This window comes from Vanellus vanellus (assembly GCF_965231255.1).
Source record: "Vanellus vanellus genome assembly, chromosome: 3".
NCBI classification, from domain to species: Eukaryota; Metazoa; Chordata; class Aves; order Charadriiformes; family Charadriidae; genus Vanellus; species Vanellus vanellus.
This window is the reverse complement of record NC_138907.1, coordinates 90,181,465-90,208,115: the sequence shown is the minus strand read 5'-3', so window position 1 is coordinate 90,208,115 and position 26,651 is coordinate 90,181,465. Positions and strand designations below refer to the sequence as shown.

At 41.1% G+C, this 26,651-nt stretch overlaps 1 protein-coding gene across 23 annotated transcripts in view; it reads right to left on the bottom strand.

Moving 5' to 3' along the window:
* Positions 1-817: 817 nt before the first annotated feature.
* Positions 818-26,651, bottom strand: part of SNAP91 (synaptosome associated protein 91) — a gene marked incomplete at both ends in the record, with an annotated part of 67,911 nt that continues 42,077 nt past the window's right edge. For 2 of the 23 annotated variants that reach the window (XM_082481273.1, XM_082481276.1), the window contains 15 exons: positions 818-910; positions 3,450-3,554; positions 3,625-3,708; positions 7,034-7,145; positions 8,370-8,400; positions 10,712-10,858; positions 12,140-12,277; positions 16,323-16,406; positions 17,335-17,418; positions 17,886-17,957; positions 18,065-18,142; positions 18,350-18,607; positions 19,134-19,241; positions 25,709-25,879; positions 26,022-26,036. In XM_082481273.1, the coding sequence (XP_082337399.1) occupies positions 818-910; positions 3,450-3,554; positions 3,625-3,708; positions 7,034-7,145; positions 8,370-8,400; positions 10,712-10,858; positions 12,140-12,277; positions 16,323-16,406; positions 17,335-17,418; positions 17,886-17,957; positions 18,065-18,142; positions 18,350-18,607; positions 19,134-19,241; positions 25,709-25,879; positions 26,022-26,036 (1,580 nt within the window). Of the gene's footprint in view, positions 911-3,449; positions 3,555-3,624; positions 3,709-6,135; positions 6,160-7,033; positions 7,146-8,369; positions 8,401-10,711; positions 10,859-12,139; positions 12,278-16,322; positions 16,407-17,334; positions 17,419-17,885; positions 17,958-18,064; positions 18,143-18,349; positions 18,608-19,129; positions 19,242-25,708; positions 25,880-26,021; positions 26,037-26,651 lie in introns of all 23 variants that reach the window. The other 21 variants (XM_082481278.1, XM_082481279.1, XM_082481258.1 and 18 more) reach the window with 16 other exon arrangements.

The window sequence follows — 26,651 nt, the reverse complement described above, 5'->3', positions numbered from 1 at the left end:
CTTATTACTTTTTAATTGGCTTAAGTGGTCAATTCAATCTGCTGTTTCTACCTGGTCCTCTTCACGTCCTTCTCCAAAACCCCCACAGTAATGCTTTTGCCTTTTTTTCCTTCCATTCTGCAGTACTCTTTTTTTGCTTCTCCTCCATTATTTCTTTTTATTTACTCCTCTGTTCTTCCCCCCTGTTGTTCTACACAGCACTGCTCAGGATCTCATGCCTTTGCATTCAGAAAAGCAGTGCCTTGAAAAATTGTACGGTGGGAGAGAACATTAGCTGGCAACAGTTGAGAGCTGCGAACAACCTTCCCTTGATGATCACGATATACAAGTTTTTCCTGTTTTGATCCCTTCATACCTATGATATCAAATCTGTTTCCACACCCACAAGATCGGAACAAGCCTCTTCAGCATCATTTTGCCCCCAGTATTTATACCCTGTTATGATTCTATTTGTTTCAGTATTAAATTCAGGAAAACAAAACAGAACAAAAACCAAAACACGAACCCTTGGCCTGAATGGAAACAAGGCAAAAATGGAAGTTATAGATTGAAGGTAACTTTTCCTGCCAGTCACTTTAGGCAAAAGAAGTAGCCAAAAGTCAAGCTTTCAGGCTAAAATTAAAAGTGTGGCCAGAGAATTTGATTTTCTGTTTAAGCCCCCACATTATCAGTACATGTTTCTACCTATCTCTGCAGCTACAATGTCATCAATTTTATCAGCCTATTATTCAATCTACCGGCCTAATCAACATCTGTGTGCCAGACACGTACCACAGCGTAACATGCTTAGGCAGGCAGTCACAGAATACCTTATCGTTTACAAGAAATCCTTGATGTTAAGATCCGCTAATGGGTCCTTTGTTGGAGGTTTCTTGGGACTCTGAGTAGCAGGAGTTGGGCTTGGAGAAAGCTAAAAGCCGCCAGCCAGGAAGGCAGAAGAAAACAAAGCAGAGAAGGATACACAAGCATTAGGTAGATATAGCTGGTTTTCACACAAGCACATTGCAACCATACAAAGTTCCCATTTTTCTGTAAGTTCAGCCTGTTGCCATTTTGCTCAAGCATTGTTTAGACTCCATCCTTACTACAGAGTTAACAATGTTTGGCTCGTTTAATGGATAAGGTTATAGACACCGCATATTCTATTTAGCATAGCTTTAAATCACTATCTCTCTGTAAGATAGAATGGTGTTAGCATCATCAGCCCAGACAGAAGTTAAGCAATTGTTAGATGTTAAACACCAAGGTGCAGAATAAGCAGAGCACATGCTGCAGAATAAGCCTGAAAATCCCGGCAACTGGCAATTAAGTACCAGTTGTTCTACACTGGTAATGTAAATAAGAGTCCAAAGTGTACTGGAGACGTTGCTATACTATACTCTGTTCCTCCTCTGGTAGGTATAAAAATCACTTTTTCCACAGAGTATGTTGTTGGTGTCTTCCATAATATTATTCTTGATAATATAAGTGCAGAGACAGTTTAAGGAGGAAAAGCAAGACCAAGTAGCTATATATCAAATGCAGAACTCTAATACTTACAACCTACCTTCTCGCTTAGAACAGTTTCAAGTTCTTCCTGTTTCTACACAGAAAACCCAGACGAACTTCAATGGGAATGTGGTTCCCTACTTAAAAAGTGTGGTTTGCTACAGGTTGATTGCTTGATATTCGCAAAAAAGGGAGGTGACTTGGGTTCAAGTGTACAAGTAAGATTTTAGAGCTGCAGCATCAACTTCCATCTCCCACTCTATTTGAAAGACACGATGGACTTCTGACTTACAAAGCAGCATAATACTACAGGTAAGTAATTCCCTGCCTCTCCTCTGGAAGGGCCCTTTCCTTTTCAGAGTTATTACAAACCAAACTTTACTTTGAAAAAAATAGCTTGGAACAGGTATTATGGCTTACGTTGCATCACCCAGTGGCTATGAGCCAAGAGCTTTGCATCAGAGCGGGTAGAGCACTGCACTTCCCAACTTCTTAGCTTCAAGTTAAAAAGAAACCTTAGGAAACTAAGCAGCTGATACCACCTGATTCAACAGGAAGGATGGCATGTCTCCATTCACTCGACCTACTTCATCATTAATTACTCCATTAGAGTAATTTTTTTCATCATATTAAAGAAATGACCTGTCTCCCTGGCAACCAGTAACTTGTGACCCAATGTTTCCTAGTTATTTTTAATTAGTATAGAATTAAGAATAGGTTTGCTTTGGTTTTAGGTGGCCAAACTCGCGTCCCCTTTATGTCTAACGACATGATTGTCACAAGGTCAGAAAAGGTAAGTATAGTTTAAAAACGTGAAAAATGAAGCAGTGTCATGTATCTCCCACTTACAAAATAATATAGTGACTGAAGATTAAGATTATTCATTTGCATTACTCCACATTAAAGTAAGTTAGAAGAATTTCACAGTATTTAAATTTGCACATTGGTGTAAGAATTGTGCATCCGGAGCACTCCAATGTCACATACACTATGGTAATTCATACTTGAATGCAGTTGTTCAGCACTGAAAGAAACCCAGCAAGCTATCAGCCTAAACCAGATAAACTTGCATGTACTGAGAAATAGCTGCCATCCAAGGACTGGAGACCTTAGCTTGTTCGTAAGCAGAAGGTCAGTCTTCTAAGGAATCTCTTGGCGGGCTGGTAAGGAAGATGCTGAGTGCAGCTCTAGTAAATGTTGACAAGTTTGGAACAGCACAGAAATGCCCATCAGCATGACTTTGAGCTTTACGCTAATCACGGAATCATAGAATGGTTTAGGTTGGAAAGGACCTTGAAGATCATAGAGTTCCAACCCCCCTGCCATGCTCAGGGACACCTCCCACTAGACCAGGTTGCTCAAATCCCCATCCAACCTGGCCTTAAACACCTCCAGGGATGGAGCTTCCACAACTTCCCTGGGCAGCCTGTTCCAGTGCCTCACCACCCTCAAAGTGTAAAATTTCTTCCTAATATCTAATCTAAATCTACCCTCTTCCAGTTTAAAACCCTTCCCCCTTGTCCGATCACTACATGCCCTTGTAAGAAGTCCTTCCCTGTAGGCCCCCTTTAAGTACTGGAAGGCCGCTATAAGGTCTCCCTGGAGCCTTCTCTTCTCCAGGCTGAACAACCCCAATTCCCTCAGCCTGTTTTCATAGGAGAGGTGCTCCAGCACTCTGATCATCTTTGTGATCTTTGTGATCCCCCAAACCCAGATCTTGGACCTCTTTAAATGTAGGAGACTTTTCAAACCTCTTGCATTGGTCTCATGAGGGAATTAAAAAAAAAATAAAAATAAATCAACGCGGCTCATGTGATCTGTTTGACGTCAGGCAGCTGATACTATTAAGAAATCTCATTTAAAGACCTACAGCTAAAATTGAGCTGAGATAAAGCATGCACACAAGGTACTTTCTAGAGAAATGGAGAGCAATTAAACACTCATCTAGCAGTAACACTTACCTGTACACCAGGGCCAGTGGCAGCTCCAAATGGTGGCCTCATCATAGGTTGCCCATACATAACTGGCTGCTGGGGCATCATGGGTACGCCTGCTCCAGCTGGGGGCTGTAAATTAACACAGTGTGAGTAAGGGCCTGGGGGAAGAAAGCAGAGCAGTGTAACAAAAGAGACTCACCATCCCAAATGCTGCTCCCGGCTGTGGGACAGGTGGAGTACCTCCTGTGGCAGGAACAGCACTTGATGGAGGCACGGCTCCCGTCTGGGAAAAAAAAAAAAAAGAAAAAAAAGAAAAAAAAAAAGGGCAAAAATTCCTGTAACACCAACTATCTGGTAACTGCATGGAATCTCCAGTATTCTCCAAGTTTTTCTGGAAAGGAGGACTATTATGTAGCAGATAGTACCTAACCTCAAAACCACAGTGCTTCAAAGTATGAGAGAGCTGGATGAGTCCTTACACCATTGTTGAGCTTTCTTTGTCAAAAGCAAGCTAGGGTGACACACTCCACTCTCTTCATGAATGGAGTCCATTTACTGAACACAACTTGAAATCGGCTCAATACATACTTTCCTCCTCCTTCTACACATTGTAAGAAAGCATCCCAATTTCATAACTGATATCCAACACGCTATTGCACCTGTTGTAGCACTGTATTTTAGTAAAAGCTTAAGCAGATTGTAACGCTAAGGAAATAACTGCTATAATGAGCTTCCAATTAAAAGAAAAAAACAAAACAGAACAGTACTTTTATGCAGTGGGATTCCTTTAACTTTAACTTAATTAATAAATTCACACACTTAAGCCACAATCACAACCATTACAGGTTTTAATAAGGACAGTTTAGTTTATCTTGTTATGCTTTTCATTCATATGGTTAAATTGTTTTGATTTTCATTCAAATAACACGTAAGAAAAAAAGGTCCTCTTTCACTAAGATTCGGGAAGAGAGAACTGTCAGTTTAGTAGTCTGACTGGATATACAGCACAACAGCATCTTTGAACAAGGCCACCCCACTTACCTAGCAGAACCTAGACATCATCCCTTTTGGTTCCCTTGTCTATAACTTCCCATGCACAGAGCCTCCTTATGGCCTTGAAAGCATCCAAGTCTCTCCTTTTCACAGAAGCATACAGAATCCAAATTACTAACAACTCTGAAGAGAGGCAGGAAGCAATCAAGGAAGGGATTCAAAATTGGTAGTAGGATTTTTAGGAATCTCATTATTGCTATCGTATGACTTAAGCATATTGGCGCAATTTCTCAAGCTGTTACAGAAGCGGTAGGGTCACGCCTGAGCTTCCACATCCTCACCACCTGCCTTGAGTCTGCTACTATATCCCACCGCAACTGGGAGAGCAGCTAGAACACTTCCAGTTCAAAGGAGAGCTTGTCTCTGGAGATACGTGGCAATTACTCACTGCACAGTCCACTTCCGTGAATGCTGCATTTAATGCCCTTGGTTGATCCTTGCTTCCAGACTAAGCTATGCCAGTTTCTTAGGAAACTGGAGACAAGTCAAGATAACCTGTTCAAGATCCAGTAATCAGCAAACACCCTGCAGTTTCTGGCTAATAATTGTGAAGCTCTTTTCGAGTCTGAAAGTTTTCTGGGGAGCATTTCAATTAAAAGCTTTAGTGCATCAGCAGCACAGCTGTCCCCAAACTAAAACCAGCATCTGGACGCTCAGGTATGGAAAGCAACAATAGAAAGACGTGGATTAATGACATCAGATGCAGTGTTCTGACTGCAGCCACAGGAACACACTGTAGCTCAAAATCCAGTTAGGCAGATGCCCAAAAAATAGCCACACAAACCAAATGGAGGTGGCGACCAGTGATGAGTGGTGTTCCTCAGGGGTCGGTACTGGGACCGGCGCTCTTCAACATTTTTGTTGGTGACATGGACAGTGGGATTGAGTGCACCCTCAGCAAGTGTGCTGATGAAACTAAGCTGTGTAGAGTGGTCGACACGCTGGAGGAAAGGGATGCTATCCAGAGGGACCTGGACAGGCTGGAGAGGTGGGCATGAACTCATGAATTTCAACAAGGCCAAGTGCAAGGTCCCGCACCTGGGTTGGGGCAATCCCAACTTGAGGGAAAGGGCTTTTATGAAATTCTGCTCATTTTAATCCAGAAGGTCACAAGGAAGGGAAGAAATGACCAAAACTTAAGTGGTTCAACAGTGACATGAAAGAAGGCTTCATTTTGGTCTCCACAAACATTTTTCCTGTAGATCTGGTTTTCTTTGGTTTCAAAAAATACCTAAGTGCATGATTTTGAAGAACTATATATAGCAGCCATGTTTCATGAAATGCTACCAAAACCACCGATCTTTCCAGAAAGGCTAGTTACTTATCAGACGGTAAAACCACTACAGATCAGGTTGGTGTTACAGCAGTTCGAAATTTCAGGTCACACACAAGATCAGATAGTTCATATCCAAGTAAAGTAAAGACAGTTTGAAGCCATTATTTTCAAGCTTACAGCACAGAAATGGTTAATCGCTATTACCATATTCAACACATTGCCTGAGAATTGTCTGCTGGACAGTCCAAGAGCGGCCATGTTAGGTAGCATCCAGCTAGTTTTAAGCCAGCGGTAATAAATGTAGTGCAGGTGAGGTGCTGTTAGTACCTTTGTGTTTAGTAAGTAAGTACAATAAGAGATAAAAAAAATATATTAACTTACACTGTACAGTATTGCCCAGCCTTTCTATTAAGAAAAAAACCTGACGTTACAACTAATACATTCAGTGAAGTACCAAGTTCAGGGAATTCTTTTATCTTCCATAAGGCTAAGGAGCAAGCTGGAACATGCTTAGAGTCACAGTAACATCTGCTTGTGGCAGCAGGGAACTGAACTGGTCATACCCCCTCTTAACAGTCCCTTCCTTCCCTTCCAAACCCAACTTCTTTCAAACAGACACTGTTTTATGCCCTTCGTGACCTTGAGGAAATGAGGTATGACCCCTCTTCAGATTACTCTTGTCACTTACTCATGATCAAGTTGCTCCTGTGCCAAATTTAGATTTTTAGCTAAATTCAACCCTCTCCTCTCAAAGTTAGTGCCTTCTGATACATTTTACAGGGCAATCTTAACTTATCCGGACTGCTTTACTCTGCTAAACAACTATCCACTTCTAATTTAGTATCAATCACCCGATCAGTCTAAATACTGTGTAGTATTTTGAACTACTTCATTCAGGAAAGCTCAAGAAAGACTTATTTATTTTCTGTCCTTCCAATACTGCAGCTTTGGATCAATATCATTGTCTTTTGGGCAATCTATCTGGGCCTGGTGCTGGTAAGACCTATATGGCTAACCACACGCTTGAAAATTTCCATGGATATTAAGTGTACATGTATAGTAACATCTTGAGACGTACACTAGTGTATTTTCATTGACCTGAACTCAATGATTTATTTATGCCAGCTGTAAATTTGGTCTCAAAAATATGACTTGAATCAATCATATCGTTTACACAGAAACAAACTCTTTAGCTGAGAAGTGCCTACATGTATACTTGCATAGTGTCATAAAATATTGAGGTTTCAATACCAGTGGTATCGACAGATTAGCCACCTACCAATGGACCACTTGGGACACCACCAGTTGACCATGTTGCAGGCGCTACTTTTGGCTGCCAGTTGGCTCCTCCTGTTAGCTTCTTCTCTCCAGCGTTCCACTGAAGGTCTCCCCTAATAGAGAGGGAAGCAGAGAGAGCTATTAGTTACATACAGTGAAAATGAAAACCAACTGCAGTATATCCTGATGTTAAGCTTGCAGCTACATTAGTTTATGGTGTATGCAGTTTAAGTTATTAACAGAAAGATACACTTTTAGTGCCACTTGGTTTGACGGGTTGTTAGTGGTAGACACCACTACGCTCTATACTGAAGTCAGTTACATGGTTATGGCCTTTGTGGTGAGCATTAGAGAAGTTTTACTTAGTATTGACTGAAGGTAACATATTATTGCATATACCCTTGCAAAGTAGGAAGAGGGACTGCTACTGTCTATTCTACTGGGGCCAGGCAGTAGAGCTGCCTGCTAGAAGTCTTTGAAAGGTCATTTCATTGCTGGATCTCTTGCACAGACAGCTGAAGGAGGAAAGCATTCAGTTCTGAAAGAAGTTGATAGATACAAGAGAAACAAATCATTCATAGAACAAAAGGGCTGTTGCAAAACCAGGTTTTGTTAGAGGCCGCTCTATCCAGACTAAAATACACCATTTGAAGGAAGCAGACTGAAGGAAGCTAAGTTTTGGGGAGAAACCTCATGATGTGTTTATACATATTCCTCCTATCGTCTCCAGAGAGGCACTACACATTTTGAAGTACACACATCATAAACTGGTCTTGCACACAGAGTAAGACTCGGCACAGAAGTAAGCGATCAGTTAGATTAAGGTACATTCAAAAATAAACGCAATGCTGTAAATATTTCCTCTTGCACAAAGAAGCTTTTCACTGCATGGAATGAACTTCTTTTCTATTTTACAAGTATTCCAATGCCTACACGATAAGCACATCCAGCGTCTGTAAAAAGATAACAAAACTATTACATATTAGCCTAGATTACTGAGGAGAGCTATACAATTTATTATGTGGACTATTTGTTCATTTTAAGGTGTTTGGAAATCAGCTATTCTACGTGAAGATAGTAATTTACAGAAAAAAAGTTTCTAAGACTCATATTAAAGCCAGCAAGTTTAAAAGCTATGTCAGGAACATTTAACCTTAATTATTCAGTGAATTCGTATAGAATAGAATACTTTTTCCAGAATTTTTCTGAACTGATTTTTTTTTCTGGGGGGAAAGGGCACATGATCAATTCATTGATTCTTAATAAACACTGAAATAGATGTAAGACTATACAGCAGGCTCAAAAACTTGTTTTTTTTTAAACGAAGTTGAACTTACTTTTTTGAAGTGGTACCAGAAATTCCAAGATCTGAAAATTGTATCAAAAAAGGAAAGGAAAAAAAAATGGGTCACGCGTTTAGTAAATTAAAGCATGTCAAAGTAACAGCTCACATTTCACTGCACAGGGGCTTATATGGAGTAATAAAGTTTTGGCTGTCTTCATTTATACAGCATCAGAATACTGGCCACAACTACACCTTTCTTCCGGACAAACTTCTGAGGAACACTGCAGATGTCTTATGCTTCAGGAAGCCATTTTTGCTCCAAAAGCAAACCAAAGGAACAATATATACATTGGTCTACAAAATGTTAAGTTATTTAAGAGCACCAAAACTATTTACCATGAATGACAACACTAGCTTCTGTTTCTCTTTATACATACTGAAATAAAAAGGTATTTTTCACATACACATATATCTGAATGTCACCTGGAAGTTTTGCACTGTTTTATCTGCTCTATCATACATGGGAACTCCAAGTAGTTTCCTTAATTATTCTTTGGAAGAAGTTTTAAGTTAAGTTTTAAAGAATACTCTTCTCACATGACCAGTAAAGGTCCCATAAGCAACAAATTGCGAAGTTTGATTAATTTCTTCCCCAAACTTGGATATATCAAATGACTTGCAGAACATGTTTCAAGCGATTAAGAGTCCCACTGACTCCTAAGCATGGTAGATTCCCCCAACACCTAACAAAAGAACATGCATCGTAAGATCAGTTTTACCTTTGCTGTGCTGTGTTTACATATACTAACAGAATATTCCATTTATACAAACCTCCAAAGTACAACTTCAGTATTATTATAGCTTAGCCTAGGTGGGCCTCTGTTAGGTTAGGGCTGGGGCTACTGATCTCTAGTTATAAAGGCTCCAGCCCTTTGCCTGCTACAGGAAGGGGAACACTTTTTTGTTTAGCATTTCAAGAACATCGTATCATATAGTGGTTTAGGCTGGAAGGGATCTTGAAGATCATCGAGTTCCAACCCCCTTGCCATGGGCAGGGACACCTCCCACTAGACCAGATTGCTCAAAGCCCCATCCAGCCTGGCCTTGAACACTTCCAGGGATGGAGCTTCCACAACTTCTCTGGGCAGCCTGTCCCAGTGCCTTGCCACCCTCAAAGTGAAAAATTTCTTCCTATGTTTTGGGAAGTTCACAGTCTGATAGAAAGACTGTTCTTTGCTGTTGTGCACACTTCATCCCTCTGCTATCCATATTCTCATTAAACAAAAGTTCCGCTGTTTGCGTCCACCAGCTAGCTTTTCGGCTTAAATTCCACGGTGCTACCACGCATCAGTACAGGTTGGGGAGTGACCTCCTGGAGAGCAGCTCTGTGGAAAGGGACCTGGGAGTCGTGGTGGATAACAGGATGACCATGAGCCAGCAATGTTCCCTGGCGGCCAAGAGGGCCAACGGCATCCTGGGGTGCATCAAAGAGAGTGTGGCCAGCAGGTCGAGGGAGGTCATCCTCCCCCTCTACTCTGCCCTGGTGAGGCCGCATCTGGAGTACTGTGTCCAGTTCTGGGCTCCCCAGTTCAAGAAAGACAGGGATCTGCTGGAGAGGGTCCAGCAAAGGGCTACAAAGATGATTAGGGGATTAGAACATCTTTCATATGAGGAAAGGCTGAGGAACTTGGGTCTCTTTAGTCTAGAGAAAAGAAGAATGAGGGGGGAACTTATTAATGCTTTCAAATACTTAAAGGGAGGATGCCAGAAGGATGGGAGGAGTCTTTTTTCAGTGGTGCCCTTTGATAGGACAAGAGGGGTAATGGGCACAAACTTGAACATAGGAAGTTCCATCTTAACATGAGGAGGAACTTCTTCACTTTGAGGGTAGTGGAGCACTGGCACAGGCTGCCCAGAGAGGCTGTGGAGTCTCCCACTCTGGAGACATTCAAAACCCGCCTGGACGCTGTCCTGTGCAACCTGTTGTAGGTGACCCTGCTCTGGCAGGGGGGTTGGACTAGATGATCTCCACAGGTTCCTTCCAACCCTGACTATTCTGTGATTCTGTGATCCTTTGGACAATTTTCACCTTTTTATCTGTTATTGCACAGGGGCACATTCATTAAGAGTCTGATGTGTCCCTGAATGTATCTGGGATGTTTACATGATACAGATCACACCTACCGAACAGATCACATTATTTGACTTAGATCCTGGGCACAAAGAGGGAAGAGTTGCAACCCCAAACTACCAGCTATCCTCATTCCTGCTTCCCCTATCTCCCCAGGGAAATGGGAGGACATTGAAAGAAGCAAGCTAAAATAGGTATTTGGCTCCACAGAAGAGTAACATAGTTGTATGCCACACTACTTAAAACCAAAATTTGCCACTTACTGCCTACTAAGTTTGCAAGTGATGAATCCAGATCGCTTCCGAGGCCTTTGCTTGCTGCTGAAGCAGTGACTGTTGCTGTGGCTGCAGGTGCAGATTGACCAGAAGGAACCATAGTTGGCATAAGAAGATCACCTAGGCCATCAAACACTGGAAGTGAAGGAAAAGTGAGTTAGAAACAGCAGCTGTGGTAAACAATACGCTACCTGCCACTTCACTGTTGCTCCAACAAATATAGCACAGACAACCACGTCACAAGTCTTACCAAAACACCGCTTGACATTAAAAGTAATGCCAACAAGGGCATGCATGTCATTTTACTAGACACTGAATGTACAGTAATCCTGAAAGAGGTATACCAATGAGAATTAATATGAGAGAACATGCCTAAAAGGACTTTCATTGGAGAGTTGAATCTACATAGATACAGCACCACTTCCACATGACACTGTTTCTTACAGCCATCCTTAGAGAGATGTCAGACGCACACACATTTGTCAGGAGATATTCATTTAAAGGCTTTTAAAATGAACATCTTGCAGCAAACACCAGTCAGAATTACTGTGGCAAAGGCAGCCTTATACCTTGACATCTTATGGCAATAGGATTGAAAGTCTCGAAGATGTTACTATTCACTTGCAAGCAGCAGGGAGTTGGGAAAACCTACTAACATCTTATGAGATCAGAAGGAACCAGAACCATCCACACTGACAGAGCTAGCCTCCTTCGTCCAGTCATTTAACTCAGAAGTTCATTTTTTAGAACCCTTGAAGCCAAACTGCCTGGTATATCTCAAGCCAGCGTTCTATCTTCTGATCTGTATTTGAGGTACATGCTAATGTTAAGTCAAAAGGAAGGGGTAGCATGTGCACTGGCAAGCAACCAAATAACCAAGCAGTAGTACTACTTCAACCTTTTTTTCTTGTACAGTTGCAGAACTCACCAATTTTAAGTTTGTAGCAAGGACCCAGCATGGAAAATATAGAATGGAAGAGATACAAACAAAATGATAGCAGTGATGAAAGTTTAAGCTTATAGTCAGGCAAAGAACACAACCTCGGTCTCCATTTTGTGTACCTTCAGGTGCCATGCAAGCTCAAGAACAGCTTCAGCAGCAGCACGATGACTTGCCTATATCCTTGATTTACAGAACGGTGTTTTCCTTGCATAATTCCTGATTCATGCAATCAAGCACATGCAAGGACGATGTTCGCACTAGTTTGTTCTTTTACTGACATAGTAGAATAAAAAATGGGTACAGAGAGCTCTTGGGCACATACCAGCCTAAACACCACCCTGAGTTCTTCCAGTAGAGAAGCAACAGGGAAATCACTGATATCGCTTGTACTCAGAGCCTAAATATGGTGTCATTAAGTCATCTAACACATAAAACACATTAGAAAATTCACAGGAAGAAACCCTGTGGCTCACCTGATGCATCAAATGAACTGCCAGTTGTTGGAGCTGTTGTCCCAAAAGCTGCATCGAAGTTAGGCTGTAGTAAGCTGGTTTGAGCTGGAGTGACTGGGGATGGTGATGGAGAAGGCGAGATGAAAGAACCTCCAAAGCCTTGAAAAAGCCACATAAGAGAGGTGTAGACATTAGAGTCATTCTTGGGCTGTATTTAACAAAAGGTCAGTCTATAGAAGCCAGAATGATAGGGACAATTCTTTTAGAACATCAGAAATAACTCAGTACTATACAAGCATCCCTGATATGCCAGGTATGACCCGAGGAATTTAAGTTTTTGTGAGAGTCACCCATAAAAACTTTAATGTTTGTTGTTTAGATTTCTGCAGAGGCAGACCAACCGAGTACAGAACGCAATTCTTCCAATACCACACGCTATAGTTCTAGGTAAGTAACCTCACAGGCAGAATGCAACAAACAAGAATTGGTTTAGAAAACAGAGAAACAGAGGACTTCACTTGAGAAAAGCACATGATCATCCTTCAACTACTTTGGAATCTCAATTCAGAAGGCAGTGTTTTACTAATCCAGTTTAGCCTCTCTCACCATCTTAAACCATCCTGGTCTCTGTCATCAAGATGTCTTCAAGCTGCTGTCCTGTCCCCCCTGCCACTCACATGCCAAAGCAAAATCAACAGCAACCACAAATGAACTGGACAATCTCCATGATTAAGGTTAATGTATATATTATAAATGCTGTATTTATATAAATAAGCCCTACTCATGGAAAGTCTCTAGCCCACAAGCAATGCACTCTCACGCTAGACTATTCTTAAAATTCCTCTCTTGCCCACTATATAATTTGATCTCCCTTGCAATTTAAGCTTATTTGTATTATCTGCAGACTCTGGAAACTGATTAAATATGCAAAGACTCCGTCAAAACAAGAACAGACATATGACACCTCCTCAATTCTCTTTAGTCTAAAAGCCATTCCTCTTATTCAATCTCTTCTTGACAGTGATGTCCGAGACCCCTATACTAGATCTTCAGTCTCGCAGCCTTGTTTTTTCCCAGCTGCCCCTGTGCAGAAAGGATCAGCCCTGAGCTCAGTGCTCCAACCGTGACTATGCAAATACAGCAGGAACAGCACTCTGCACAACAACCTGTGAGCCGTACTTTTCCCCCCCTATATCAGAGTAGGAAGCATACTATTTGGCAACAGCTGGGCACAAGACAGCAAAGAGCCAGTGCTCTACCACTGCCTTTAGCTTCTTTTCAGGGAATGTCCTGCCTTACAGCCTATTTTCCTCATTTGTCCAACTAATCATTGCTGCCTACGGACAGAAGCTTGGACATTTTCTCATCTGAAATTCCTCCTTTGGATAATTTTCTCCAATTTGTAGGGACCATTCTCATTTGTAGAGACCTGTTCTCATCCAAAGTAAATAGATCTTTTCATGTGGGTGAGATCTGAGAAATTAAGCGTGCTACTCCAGCAGTCATATTGTTGAAATTAAGTACCAAATACAGCATATTGATTTAGAAGAGATCATCTATTTACATTAAACCCTTGTCACTACTTTCTGTCTTCTAACTGAGATAGTACCATTCTCATTTAAACAGTCAACTCATTCCTTCCTTCCTTCATCTTTCTTTAGTTACCAGTTCAGTGGGGAAGTCAGCTTTCTAAAAACGGCAAAATAAAGAAAACCCTGAAGACTTTCTAACCACTACTTGCTTTTATCCAAACTGCTTTCCAAGGTCACGAGGTATATCAATTACAGCACATATGCATACGTCTTACAGTGACAACAGCACATTTCCCATCTATGAAATCAAGCATCTGCCAGACATTTAACTAGTAGGCCAGTGCTCAATGTAAAGAACTTACGCTCAAATTGAGCATCAAATATATCAAATGTTACTGTGAGATCTCAGGCGCTGTCCCTGAAAAATTTGCTTTCTCAGAGAAAAAAGGCTAAACACCAAACGCGTAACAAACATTGGAAGAACAGGACAAATTTATACACACACGATGCACGCATCAGACTTATTTACATGTCAGGCAGATGCATATTTTAGAAGAGCCACAAAGAGACTAGCAACTTATTTGGCAGCAGAACACTTCAGACAATGATTTAAAGTACATTCACAACATTATGCATATAAGCACTTAGTACAAGCAAACATTCATAACCCATGAAGGACAAGCCTTCAGCCACCACATGAAATACGGACAATCTTAAATTCAGAACTGGATTACACTGCAGGCTATACATCTGCCATTATCCAGGGTGAACAAATGCTTAGCAATATGTTTTGATGTTTAGAGACTCTGTATCTGCCAAACAGAGACTCAAATCTACCTGGAGCCCTTTTGAATACATATAAAGAAAAAAATAACAAAGAAATAATCTTTTATTCACTCCAACTGCTTCAGGTCTGCTCGAGTATTTAGAATTATGACATCCCTTTGATAATTTAGGTTTTGATTTAATGTGACTCATCAGATTCAGAGAGCATACTGCTGAAGTTCAAGCCATCTGGAGCATAATTCCTACTGGAATTTAAGCTTAGTTACAGATAAGGACATAAAATATTTTGTATTGTAATGTTTGCATAAGCAGGATTAGCTTCTTCCCAACAACATCTCTACACCCAGTCCCTCGATAACGCACACAACCACAAATGACTGGTATGTTTCAGAATCTACCAGTTAAAGCCTGATCTCTGGCCTTAAGCTAGGCTAACTAATACCAAGACCTACCGAAGCAATAAAAACGAAAGGTGGCCTTCTACCTTAAAATCTTGAAGCCGCCTGTACTAAAACTTTAGCGTGCATTTACACATTATGTCCCACGTTTAGCTGGCTTGCTACTTAAAGTAGCACTGGAACCAGCTGAGAACGGACATACACATTATTATTCTCTAGACTACTTCTACCTTCCTGCGGCACAACTAGGCGATGCCCACCCTTACAGGGGGTACTAGCAGAAGTTTCCTCTTCTGAGATGGCTTCAGCAGGCAAGCACCCACCTGTATCAACTCACAGCACTTGGAGCAGATTACATACTGAGGTATCTCATGTTATGTATTTCTCATACAATGGAGGATCTCTCGTGAGCATTTAAAGGCAAAACATACTCAGGGTTGGACTTCTGATATAGCGTAAGTTGGTATGAGAGCCCTTCAGACATACAGACAGCAACTGATGTCAGGGCCCACCGTACCTAGAGTGGTTAGCAGTTGCATAAAGGGCGGAGTATGATTCCAGCTCAGAACTAAAGCCACAAAGGTACAACAGGAATCTAACAACCATCTTCAAAGTTCATGAAGTATAACCTACTGACCAATTCTACCAACAAATTCACCTTTCAGAAACATGAGGAAAAATAAGCCAAGTCCCCTCCTCAAATCAGAAGAGCATTAGTTTCGTTTAAAGCTGAGGAAGACCCACTGGGATCTTGTTCTCTACAAACTTCAAACTGGGATGGCGAAAAGTTATAATTGTTTAGCACAATCACTATAGCCACTAAAATACATGGTGTAGCAGGAATTTTTGAGAGTAGTTCAAACAGAGTTCAGCTGAAGCTGCTTACCTGTAGGATGCAGAGTAGAATGACATTTACTCAACCTTTGAAATAGGTGTAACAGTGATGCCACATTCAGCACTAGCAGAGACCTCATCCCACCCACTATAAGGAGAGTGTCTCTCACTTCTACGCCCTTGTGCTCAGAAAAGTTCTCTCTCATCCCCCCAGCCTCTTCTTGGCTAAATGCAAGACTGCTGCCACCAAGTCACTCATTCAAGCTCTTAACATTTCAGTGTATAACCTGCCTCAATTAAATCAACCAGGAAACAAAGATGAAATAGCGGTAAGGAATAAGTAGCATAGCCTGCAATATGGCTTAAGTTCTGCTACAGTCAGACAAAAACACTTTACGTAAACACCTCTTTTCAGTAAACAGTACAGAAAAATAAGGCTTGTGTAGAAGGGTAGGAAAACAAAGAGCATGGGAAGTTAACTTGTAGCCGTTATAAATCATTGTAGTTTTAAAATATCTAAAGTACTAAGAAATCTGGTGAACACCAATTTTATTCCAGCGCAAAAGTCCACTTACACCCAAGGAACATAAAAGATTTCAAAGACCATTTCTTAGTTTTGACTTAAATAACAAGTTTTTAGAAGTTCTTCATTACCAGCAAGTAGGTCTGCAGAAGCTGAGGAACTAGAAGCAGCCTGGGTTGCGGGCTGGGGTTCGGAAGCACTACTTCCAAAAGCATCTAAAGGGAATTTCAGAAAGCATCAAGAAAAAGGTAAAGAGTCCAATATTAAAAGCATCAATCCATCACCTATATTACACAAAAGATGACAAAAGGATAACCACTTAATTCATCAGAAGATGAAAGCGCTTGGCCATCTTTATTGCAGAGCAGTACCATAGATGCAAAGCTCAGGTGGAAAAAAGGAGGTGCAACAAAACAGCACTTCAAAGAAATCTGTTTTTCTATAGGGAAGAATGGCACTGAAGAAGATATCAATGTTAAATCTAGTGAGGTTTGTGAGTCCTTTTAGTTGGGCCTCAGAAAACCCATGCGAACCTCAGCATTCTAGGCAAGAGGGTTAAGCCCTTTGGAGGTGAATGCATCAGATGACAGACTGGAGTAATTCCAGCCAGAATCTACTGACTCACACGAAGTCTTTTTAGAAGGGTATGTCACTGATGTTTGAAAATTCACTACTTCTAAGCAACGTTCCTGTTCTACAACACTTCTAGAGTTGGTGGTGCCCATCCTAATTTCCACCTTGTCAAATCCAACAAAGATCCTGTGATTCAGATACCCAGTCTGAGACAAGTCACCCTCAAAACTTCAGCTGCTTTGAGAAACTGAACTGAGAGAAAACAACATGAACACGGAGAGTTGCAAAGAAGAAAACAGCACACAAAAGACTTTCATTGGACCTCTGAGGAAGTGTCATACATGCATTGACAGAAGACAGAATGGCAAGTGTCATGACAACGTAATGGCCACACCAACAGCTTATTTGCAGTTCGTTATTGCGCGATATGAAGAACTGGACATGCTAGTATTAGCCATGATGCTACATAGAAAAGCTGTGAGAAGGGGAAACGGCAGCTTGAGCCAAGCGCAAAGGTCATTAAAATGAAGTGATTCAACTCTGAAGTGGTGAGGAAAGAAAAATACCCACCACCAAATAGGTCAATCACACCTGAAGAATCCACCTTTGCTGGAGAGGCAGTGGGTAGAGGAGAGGGGGCTGCAAATGCATCCACTGCAGTAAGCATAGGATAAATAATATTTAGTATCAGCAAGGCAACGATGATAGCTAAATATTTCAAAGCCACATGGGCTCCACCAGTTAGAACCACAGGGTTGGTAAATTCAGGTAACAGTCTTCAGAACTGCAAACAGAAAGTGTTACATTTCTCACACAGCAACTGAAAACCACAGTACTTTAAAGAAAGCATTGTTTATTAAGAATTTTTTTATGCTTAGAGGAGTATTTACTCTCTCAACAACCACATTACTTACTCAACTTCAGTGTCAGCTGCTTCATGGTTTGCATCTTCAGCAGCTACTGATCTTGTGACCCAAGTGTCACCAAACCCACAACTTAGTATTTCAGGTTAAAGAGGTAAATTGGCAATAAGTCTTGTTTTTTTTTTTTTTATTCTTGAGACAAAAAACCCAAACAAACAAAACCCCAGAAGTCCGTGGTCTGCGAAGACAAGCACTCACCAGATAAGAGATCAGCAGTAAGAGAACTCTCAGGCACAGGAGAAGCTCCATGCGGCGGAGATGAAAAAGCATCTTCCAGAAATGAAAGAAAAACCAAGGAGAAGTAAGTATCATTCAAGTCAGTTTACACCATTACACAGCATCAAAGCAGCAGAGTATTGGAAGAATTCTCTCTTTACCTGTACCAAAGAGATCTATGCTAGGAGTAGCATCTGGTTTAGGTGCTGCAGGTACATCAGGAACAGACTCAAATAAATCTAAAGCCAAGAACATAACATGTCTTTAACTCATTTTTGAAAGGCAGGACCGAAAGCAGAACTTTCAAGTTTTGCACATCGTCTTTGGAGTTAACAGGCTCTCTGGTTTGAAAGCCGAGCACACAGCATGCATGCAACAACAATCTGTTTGTTTCGTTCTCCTGACAGATCAATCCACCAGAATCAAAGAGTTAAAAACAAAATTACCACCAAAGATATCTAGAGCAGGAGGAGCGGAGGTGGTGGCGGTAGCAGAAGTGGTGGCAGTAGTGGTAGTGGCAGTGGCCGTAGTAGCAGTAGCAGCGGCAGCAACAGCAGCAGCTGGAGAAGGAGTTGTTGCAGGAACTGGAGTGGCTGCACTAGTTGTAGGGGTAACTACAGGAACAGCAGTCTCTGTTGGCTTCATAGCAAAGAGGTCCAGCTCAGGAGCAGCCTCTGCACTACCTTCGGATGGGGCAAAGGGGTCTTGTAAAAAGGAGAGGGGAAATATATGTGTATGCATACTTAGGATCAGTGAGGGAGGAAGTCAAGAACAAAGCAACTACAGGCAATGCACATACGGCAAATAACACGCGCACACACCGAGGAGGTCACTCTAACATCTAGCCTACTTATCCAAGACACGTTACTGATGTTTTTCCAAAACAGACCATCTGAAAGGCTGAGCAGTCTAGTTACTGAAGGGGAGAACTTTCAAAGGGCGTTTGACAAGGCCAAAAAAGGACAGAAAGATGACACTAAGAATATCCAGTTTAGCAGGTTACTGCTTACAAAACTCAGCACTGGCAGAATTGTTTATTAGCGCTACCAAATAAGCACAAAGTTACTGGGTCTCAGGAACAGGCAGTTTTGTTAAGCATGCTCTTCAGCCTAAGGTTTGTTTTGACCAATTGCAAACACTACAAAAATTTCAGAAAAACACACTGCCATGTAGTTTAAACAGAAAAAAAAACCAGCAAAACAAGAGACTATCTAATGACATAAAACCCACCATTTCCTGAACATGCATCAAGAGCTGCTGCTACAGGGGTTGGGGTAGCTGGTGCTGCTGCCCCTTCAGCTGCTGCAGGGGCTTCCCCAGGAGAAGCTGCAAAGGCATCTTGGGTGCAGTTTAAGAACAGAAATTAAAAGGAAAAAAAGGATAAAGAGAAGAAAAATATAGTAAAAGAACCAAGTTAAATTGCACAGGTAGATCCCCTTATACAACATGAACGTTGTTACTCTGACAGCAAGACAAGTCATGCAGCGCAAAACGCTTTGTCTCCCCCAACCCCACACGAGCATGTTCTAGACCGGGTTTGAAGATGGAGCTTCTCAGGTTGCCCGCGGGAAATACAGTGAGCGTAAAAGAAGGCGTTATTCTCATTGTATAAGGGTTCAGAGCAGCATGCTCATGTACTACCCAAAATTAACTAATGAAGAAAGAGCAGAGGTATGGCAGTAAGTTGGTGTTAATAAAGATATTAACTATTTGCATGCTCAAAGCCCGTAATACACGTGATCAATCTGCAACTGTGAATTTACCTGCATAGTGCTTTGCAAACTTAAGCACTGTTATGAATAACAATCCACTTACGTTGGCAGAGACCTGCATCTGCCATTTGTAGCTTTTGAGTCAAGTCAGTCATGCAACATCTGAGAAACTGAACTTACTTTTTTCTTAACGGTATTCCAATCGGATCTTTCTGAAGCCATAACCTGACGCATAGGTGATATATACTCAGCTTGCTTCTGACAGACTGAGAATGTTCATCTTAACTACTGGCCAGCCATAGTTTGCCTCTCCTTCTTTGAGGATCACCTCTAAGCCCAACCAGTCAAGTCAGGGAAAACAACTGTTTAGGGCTTTTGCAACGACTTGCTCACGAGTTTTCCTTGACTGCGTTTTTTTGTTGGCCACTTGCTAAGTGTATGTTTAAATTTCAAGCTCTGAACTTCTACAGCATTTTTCCTAGGCTTAAACCACCATCTGTAGCTCTTAATTCCATGAAGTAGTCCTAATGGACAGTGCCATTCGGACTATCCTCATAGGCAAGCACTTTCTTCACAAAAAGACTGCGCAATTAAGATTAAATACTTCAAGATGCTCATAAAGGCCATTTTTCTACTGCTACAAAGTTAGCAAGTTAAAAAAATATAATCTGTTGGGGAATACTGCAATTGCACTGTTAAACTAGTACAGGAAAAAGCTTAACATGCTTTAACTTGAATGTCAATTTTAAAATGAACACAACCATTTTAAAACCAAGTTTGTGCCAGTTAATCTAAAAAGCTCAGAAGAACATGCATTGAAACTTCAACAGAAGAGATGAAAGCCAATCTGTCTTGTACAATAGAATTAAAATGAGTTAGTAGCAAAAAAAAAAGGCCTGCTAATAAGCCATTTCAAATATAATTCTATTTTTCACGTAACAGGGGTCAACAACAAAACTGGATGGCAGTTGTCCAAGTAAAAAAACTGTAATTAGTCTAACGTCACAGTATTGTATGTATACCAGACACTGGCACGCGCCACAGAACTGGACTGAAGAGTTTTGAATTGTCCTACTTGAGCTACACATATGGTCATGTGTGTTGGGTTTTGCTCTACAGGGCCAGCTTTCAGATGAAGGGTCACCCTGGGCTTTTTCAAAACAACACATTTCTGTCCGTATCAGCTTGTGGGCCAACAGCACAGAAGTCAGTCAACACTACTAATAATTACTTCCCAGCATTAAAGGATAGACCCCAGATTTCTTACAAAGTGGGATTTCAGAATGCATAGTGTTAGTCACAAGTTCTACGTTGGGACCATTTCAGCCTTCGAGTAACACCTATTCCTGTCCAGATGTAGAGTACTGAAGTTCCATGTGCAACAGCCACAGAAATTCAGGTGAACACAAATTCCTTCCACAAAGGGAACAGCCAGCTTAGCACTGGCTTTATTATTTATTGCCACTTCTGAGTAAGGTTCTAGCTAAGCATTATAATTTTCTTTATAATCATACTTGGGTTAAATGGTTAGGTGGGATAAACACCTAAGTTCATAATGGAATCTAAAGGAAAAAAGCTGTATTAAGAACTTTCAAACTTCTCAGAGTGACTGATACTTAGAAAGTTATGACTGTAGAGACAGACCAACCTGAACAGGTGATCCTGCAACTTACAGTTCAAGCCAAGGGCTGGTGGGTGTTTTGTTTGTTTGTTTGTTTTGTTTCTCCTTTGGGGGTGGGGTGAGGTGGGTGTGTGTGTTTGTGGTTGTTTGGTTTTGGTTGTTTTGGGGCAAAGGGTTTGTGTGGTTTTGTTGTTTGGTTGGTTTTGTTTTTTGTTTGTTTGTTTGTTTTTTAAGGTAACACTTATCAAGTTCTCTGAAGCCTTTCAAAAGGCTCTGCTGCACCTGCACAGATGCCCTCTGCTAAAATCTACCATCACATGCAGAAACAGATACAATTAAGCACTGCATACTTTATTAGTAAACAAATAAAAATTGCGGCTGGTTTTATTTTCTTTTCCATTCACAGAATCACGGAATCATAGAATCCTAGATGGGAAACGACCTGTAAGATCATCTAGTCCCATAATTAACCTAACACTGACAAGCTCACCACTAAAATATGTCCCTGAGCACTATATCTACACGACCCTTAAATACCTCCAGGGATGCCCTGGGTAATGTGTTCCAAATTCCTCCATATTGGCATAGTAACCCTACATTTGCATATACAGCACTGTAAAAGATCTTCTCCCTTTAAAGCAGTTGCTATCTTTACTCAGTTTATGCCACTTCCTTACATTTGTGCATCTTCTGCTTCAAAAGGGAATCTAGGTTTTGAGTTCTAGAATCAAGTGGCACGTGATCCTCACTTGGGTTTACAGCAGCCTGGAAACTTAACAAGAGATGTTGCTGAAACCTTTGCAAGTTCACACTGCATGGAACACCTATTAGGAGCGACAGGTATATATTATGTATGGCATAACACTTAGATTGTTAAATAAAAACGGTTCTTATTGCAATGACATGCAAACAAGGGCATTTTTAAGTTCTGAAATACTTAAGTAGTGCTTCAGTACATCTTGTCTGCAGCAAAGTGAGTGTTCCTGAAGACTGATCTGTTTAATTGCATAAATTCAGGCTTTATTTGATGCCATAGCACCAATAAATGACAAAAGTTACCCACACATTATGATACAGCTAACATAATCATTTAATGTATTATGCAACATATGAAATAACCTTATGGGAAGTCACAAGTATAGGACAGATCACAGAACTAAAGTGTACAGGTGAAAAGAATTTTTTTCTGTTTCCACAGTTTTTTCCTCTTCAGTCATCCTTCATTACTTTTTGACATGGAGAACCTGACCTGAGCTAACAAGAAATATTCCACCATGCTCAGCGCTAGGAAAGAATCATAAGAATTATGGGATTTTTTTTTTTTTGGTCACTGTTTGTTTTTTAAAATAAGCACTAGTTTGCTATACCAGCATGTTCCAGCACAAGGGAATATTAGCCTTCAAGTGCCAAACAGTCTTGATCACTTTGCCTTCAGTTTCTTTAATGGGAAATCCATAGTTCTCCTGCCCACTTACGGTTATTGTCGTCTGAATGCCTAATAACTGACACTTGCACGGTGCCCGCCATGACTCGTTACTTGCACTGCTTACAGTGTAATCACACAACAGAATATAATGCAAGAGCACAAATTCTATTGTGGACTAATTTATTATGGAGACACATAGCATTTCAAGATATTTCACCTTTCTTCTGCCTTTGTTATTTCTCCCTCTCCGGAATGATTCCAGCTGCCATTTGAAAACAGCCTCCTCTTATTTATCTTAGAAACAAGATAAGGAATTCTTCAAGTTGGCCCAGGTAACGGAAAGCTTGCCCATTAATCAGATTGAACTCTTCAAGAAAAGCTACGCCGGATCAATCCTGCATTTCTGAACCGCTTTCTAAAACCACGTTAGAGATGAAGACATAATACAGAGCTGCTTTTCTTCCTAAAGACAAAGCTCACTCATAGCCAGCATCCAGGCTCCTATCGGCTAAAGTACCAGCAATACAGCGCAAGAGAGTAACAGTCATTCCGGCAAAGTCTCCTCTTCTGCTTCTTCCATCAACTTGGCTGCCGCTTTCCCTGCAGCTTTCAGCTTCCTTTCCCTACCCAGCCACTCCCGGCAGACTCTTTACATTCTTTCTCCTGAGATCGCTGCCCCTGTACCTTCCCCTACCCCAAGGAACCACGTAAAGCAACTAAGAACTGGCAAGCCGCAAAAAGTTAAGGTGACCCTGAAGACTGTATCTCTAGCAGACCTCTCCAAGGTCAAATACCTACTTATTAAGCGTCAGCACGCCTAGCACCACAAAAGCTAGACAGCCACAGTGCCTGCCCAAAACCTACCACTTCTTGCACCGTACATAGCCTTAAAGTAACCAGGAACGTTAGTATGGGTCATCACATACAGCAGAGGCTTCAGAAGATAAATAAATAAATAAACAAACAAACAAAAAAACCATAAGTGGAGAGATGGAAGTTCAATATGGACTCCAGGAGCTCAAAAGGGTCAGGCCTGTGGGTGCCTTGAAGGCACTGCAAAAGTACTTTCACTGCTGAGTGTGTTTAGAGATTTTTCTTCTTGAGAATTAGAGGTTCTCAAATCCATAAACTTGATACTATTGTAAATAATAAAACCTTGCTTCCCCCTGAAGTGTTCTAGGAAAGAGTCAATATTCATCTAATACACAATCCACTGGAGATTTATTGCACTTGTGCAACAAAATAAATTCTCTTTAAAAGAGATCAAGTCACAGAAATCTGAATACCACAAAAGTAAAATTCTTTTCACATTGGAGGACGAGGGCAACTCCACTTCTTAACATGTGCCACTAAGTAATCTAATGACCAGTTAAATCTCTAGAAACTAAAAGCATCCAGCTCTTTATCACTTTATAAACATGGAAGTAGACACATTATCTGATAGCAGCCATTTTTCCAGGCACAGAATAGCGGAAAAGGTAGAAAAAAAGGTACATCTTGCTGCTGTAGTACGGGAAGAATAAGCAAGGGCAGATGTTTTTGTAATCCTGTTGCAAGTTTACAGTGACTTCTACCCATTTAACTGTGATTGACTTTTTTTAAAAAGTCAGTGCTAAATTAATGTTAAATTAATAACGCAATTTGAAAGTGCTGTATCCAAGACTGGCTTGACCCCAACCTCTACGCACCACAAGTTTCACACGCTATGCATCTGCAGGGGTGTTAAGGAGGACAGACTTTGGCTTCTGCAACAAGACCTTGAGAGTAACCAGCATCAGACTCTCTTTTGCTCCTAGTGGTGTCCAGAAGTACTGCCCACAACTATTTTAAAATTGCTTCTGAACTGCCTGATCCTGCAGCACTTGGACTATTATTCATCTTTGTAAAAGGAGGGGTTAAGTAGCAGGTAGCAGTTGTACTGCTTTCTTACAGTTTCTCAGCAGTTTTACTGGGGATATCTTGGAGGTGTCTATGGAGGTCAGTCCTAAACAACACTTCTAACTGAAAACTTTTAGCCTTTAGGAAATACCTTTGTAGTCAAACTGTTTATGTATGAGACCTATCCAGCACCCCTGTAACTAGAAGCAATAAACACACCCCCACAGAGAATATACTGGAATTCAGTTTTGATAGCAAGTAGGTTATTACTAATTCCTGAAATGCACTGGCATACTGGAAGTACGCATCACAGGAAGAGACAACTAGAAAAATACAGCAGTCAGGTGATGTCAAACGTTGGTAGTTTGTAGATCAGAACATTTCTCCATTAACCTGGGCTGGTATAATGTTGAAAAGAAACGATACTTTCTGACGTGCTGTTGAGAAGCCTCCTGCTCCATGAGAGTGACAAGAAAGCTGACAACATACAGGGGGAAATTTATTTTTAACTCAACAGGTTAGCTGCTAACACCAGAGACTGAAAAAGCATAACTAAACTATAAAAATATGTTTCTTATACATTAATTGTATAGTTGGCGTATAGTATAAGTGCATTGCCACTTTAATTTAAAGCTAATGCTGTGTGAAATAAAACTCAGACTCAAGAACGCTGAAATGCAGTAATTTCAGCTGGCTCAATATTATATTTACAGGAAAGATCCAAAAGAAACACAACGCAGCTCAAGCGTGACATGTAATGAAGGGGCAGGAAGCTGCCACGTCCAGCCTCTCCAGTGCAATAACTACGAAAGCACAACTGCTTTCCCCAGAAATTGTAGTACAGTGCATAGTTACTGGGTAATGGGGAAAGAATACCTGCTTACCCCAGCCTGGACCTGAAAACTAACATTCTTAGCTGTTCAACCATAAGGTAACTCGTATATATACAGTCTTCCATTTCCATATATATGCAAGGAGCCCATGAGCTGAAAGCACAGCAAACAAAGAGGTAGTTGGACAGTTAACCTCTCCTGTTCCATCTAGCATCCAACACACAGGCACCTCTGGTCTAGTCAGTTAAATGAGAGGCCTTGTTACAATAGCTGAACTCAATATTGCTTCATCTACCTTGCGAGCTGGCGTAGAGCACTAGAGCGACCAAACTAACCTCCAAAGAGATCCACTTCAGCAGTGGCAGCAGTAATAGTTGTGGTTGTAGCGGCAGCAGCTGAAGTAGTTGTGGTATCAGTAGTTGCAGCAGTAGTTGCAGTAGGCTCTGGGGCAAATGGATCTGAAATCTGTGGCTCAGAGGTAACACCGGAAAGTGCAGCCAGGTTATCTATATGCAACCATATAATGAAGATCAAACAGGAAAAGTAAGGGGAAGAGGGAGAGAGACCACAATCACTCAACTCCAGAAAGCTGGAGCTTTTAATGAGTCTTAACGTTCAAAAGTCTTAGAAATCAAAAATATTACTCACCCTCTCCCAAGAGGTCTAGTGATTGTCCATTAAAATGACAGCAGAATAAAGAAACAGACCAATTAGCAGAACTGCCAGACTGAAGATATTCGTTAGCCATATGTTCATTCTCTAAGTGACATGTCTAGGTTAAACATAATTTCTGCACTTGGTTTTCCAACATTCAAGTTATTGTTTCATGACAAAGCTCGTTCTGTTCAACAACTCTATTCAAAAGAGAACCAGTAGATAGGTTTCATGTATTTGACAAATTCCTTAATATCTAATCAGCAAGACGTTCAAACACCGGTTGTATTTAACACTTCTGTTTTATACAGCTGGGTTTCTTAAACTGTATCAGAGAACCCAACTAGCGGCCTGCAAGGGCTGACAGGAAGGTCTCCTACCATTCACTACTCCAGGATAAAGCCAAGAACCACTCAGAAGCTCAATTCACCACTATACCAGTTCTCTACTTCATTTAGCTTAGCAGTGTGAGAGTAAGACCAGAAGTAGGTAGACTTCTCTGAAGTTTATGAGCAGCTAACATCCCCCAAGAACACTGGAAATTTTAAATGCAAGTTCCTGGGCCTAACATCACACAGATTCAAGACTTTCACCAAGTAAAAGCATACATGGGAAGAGTGAGCC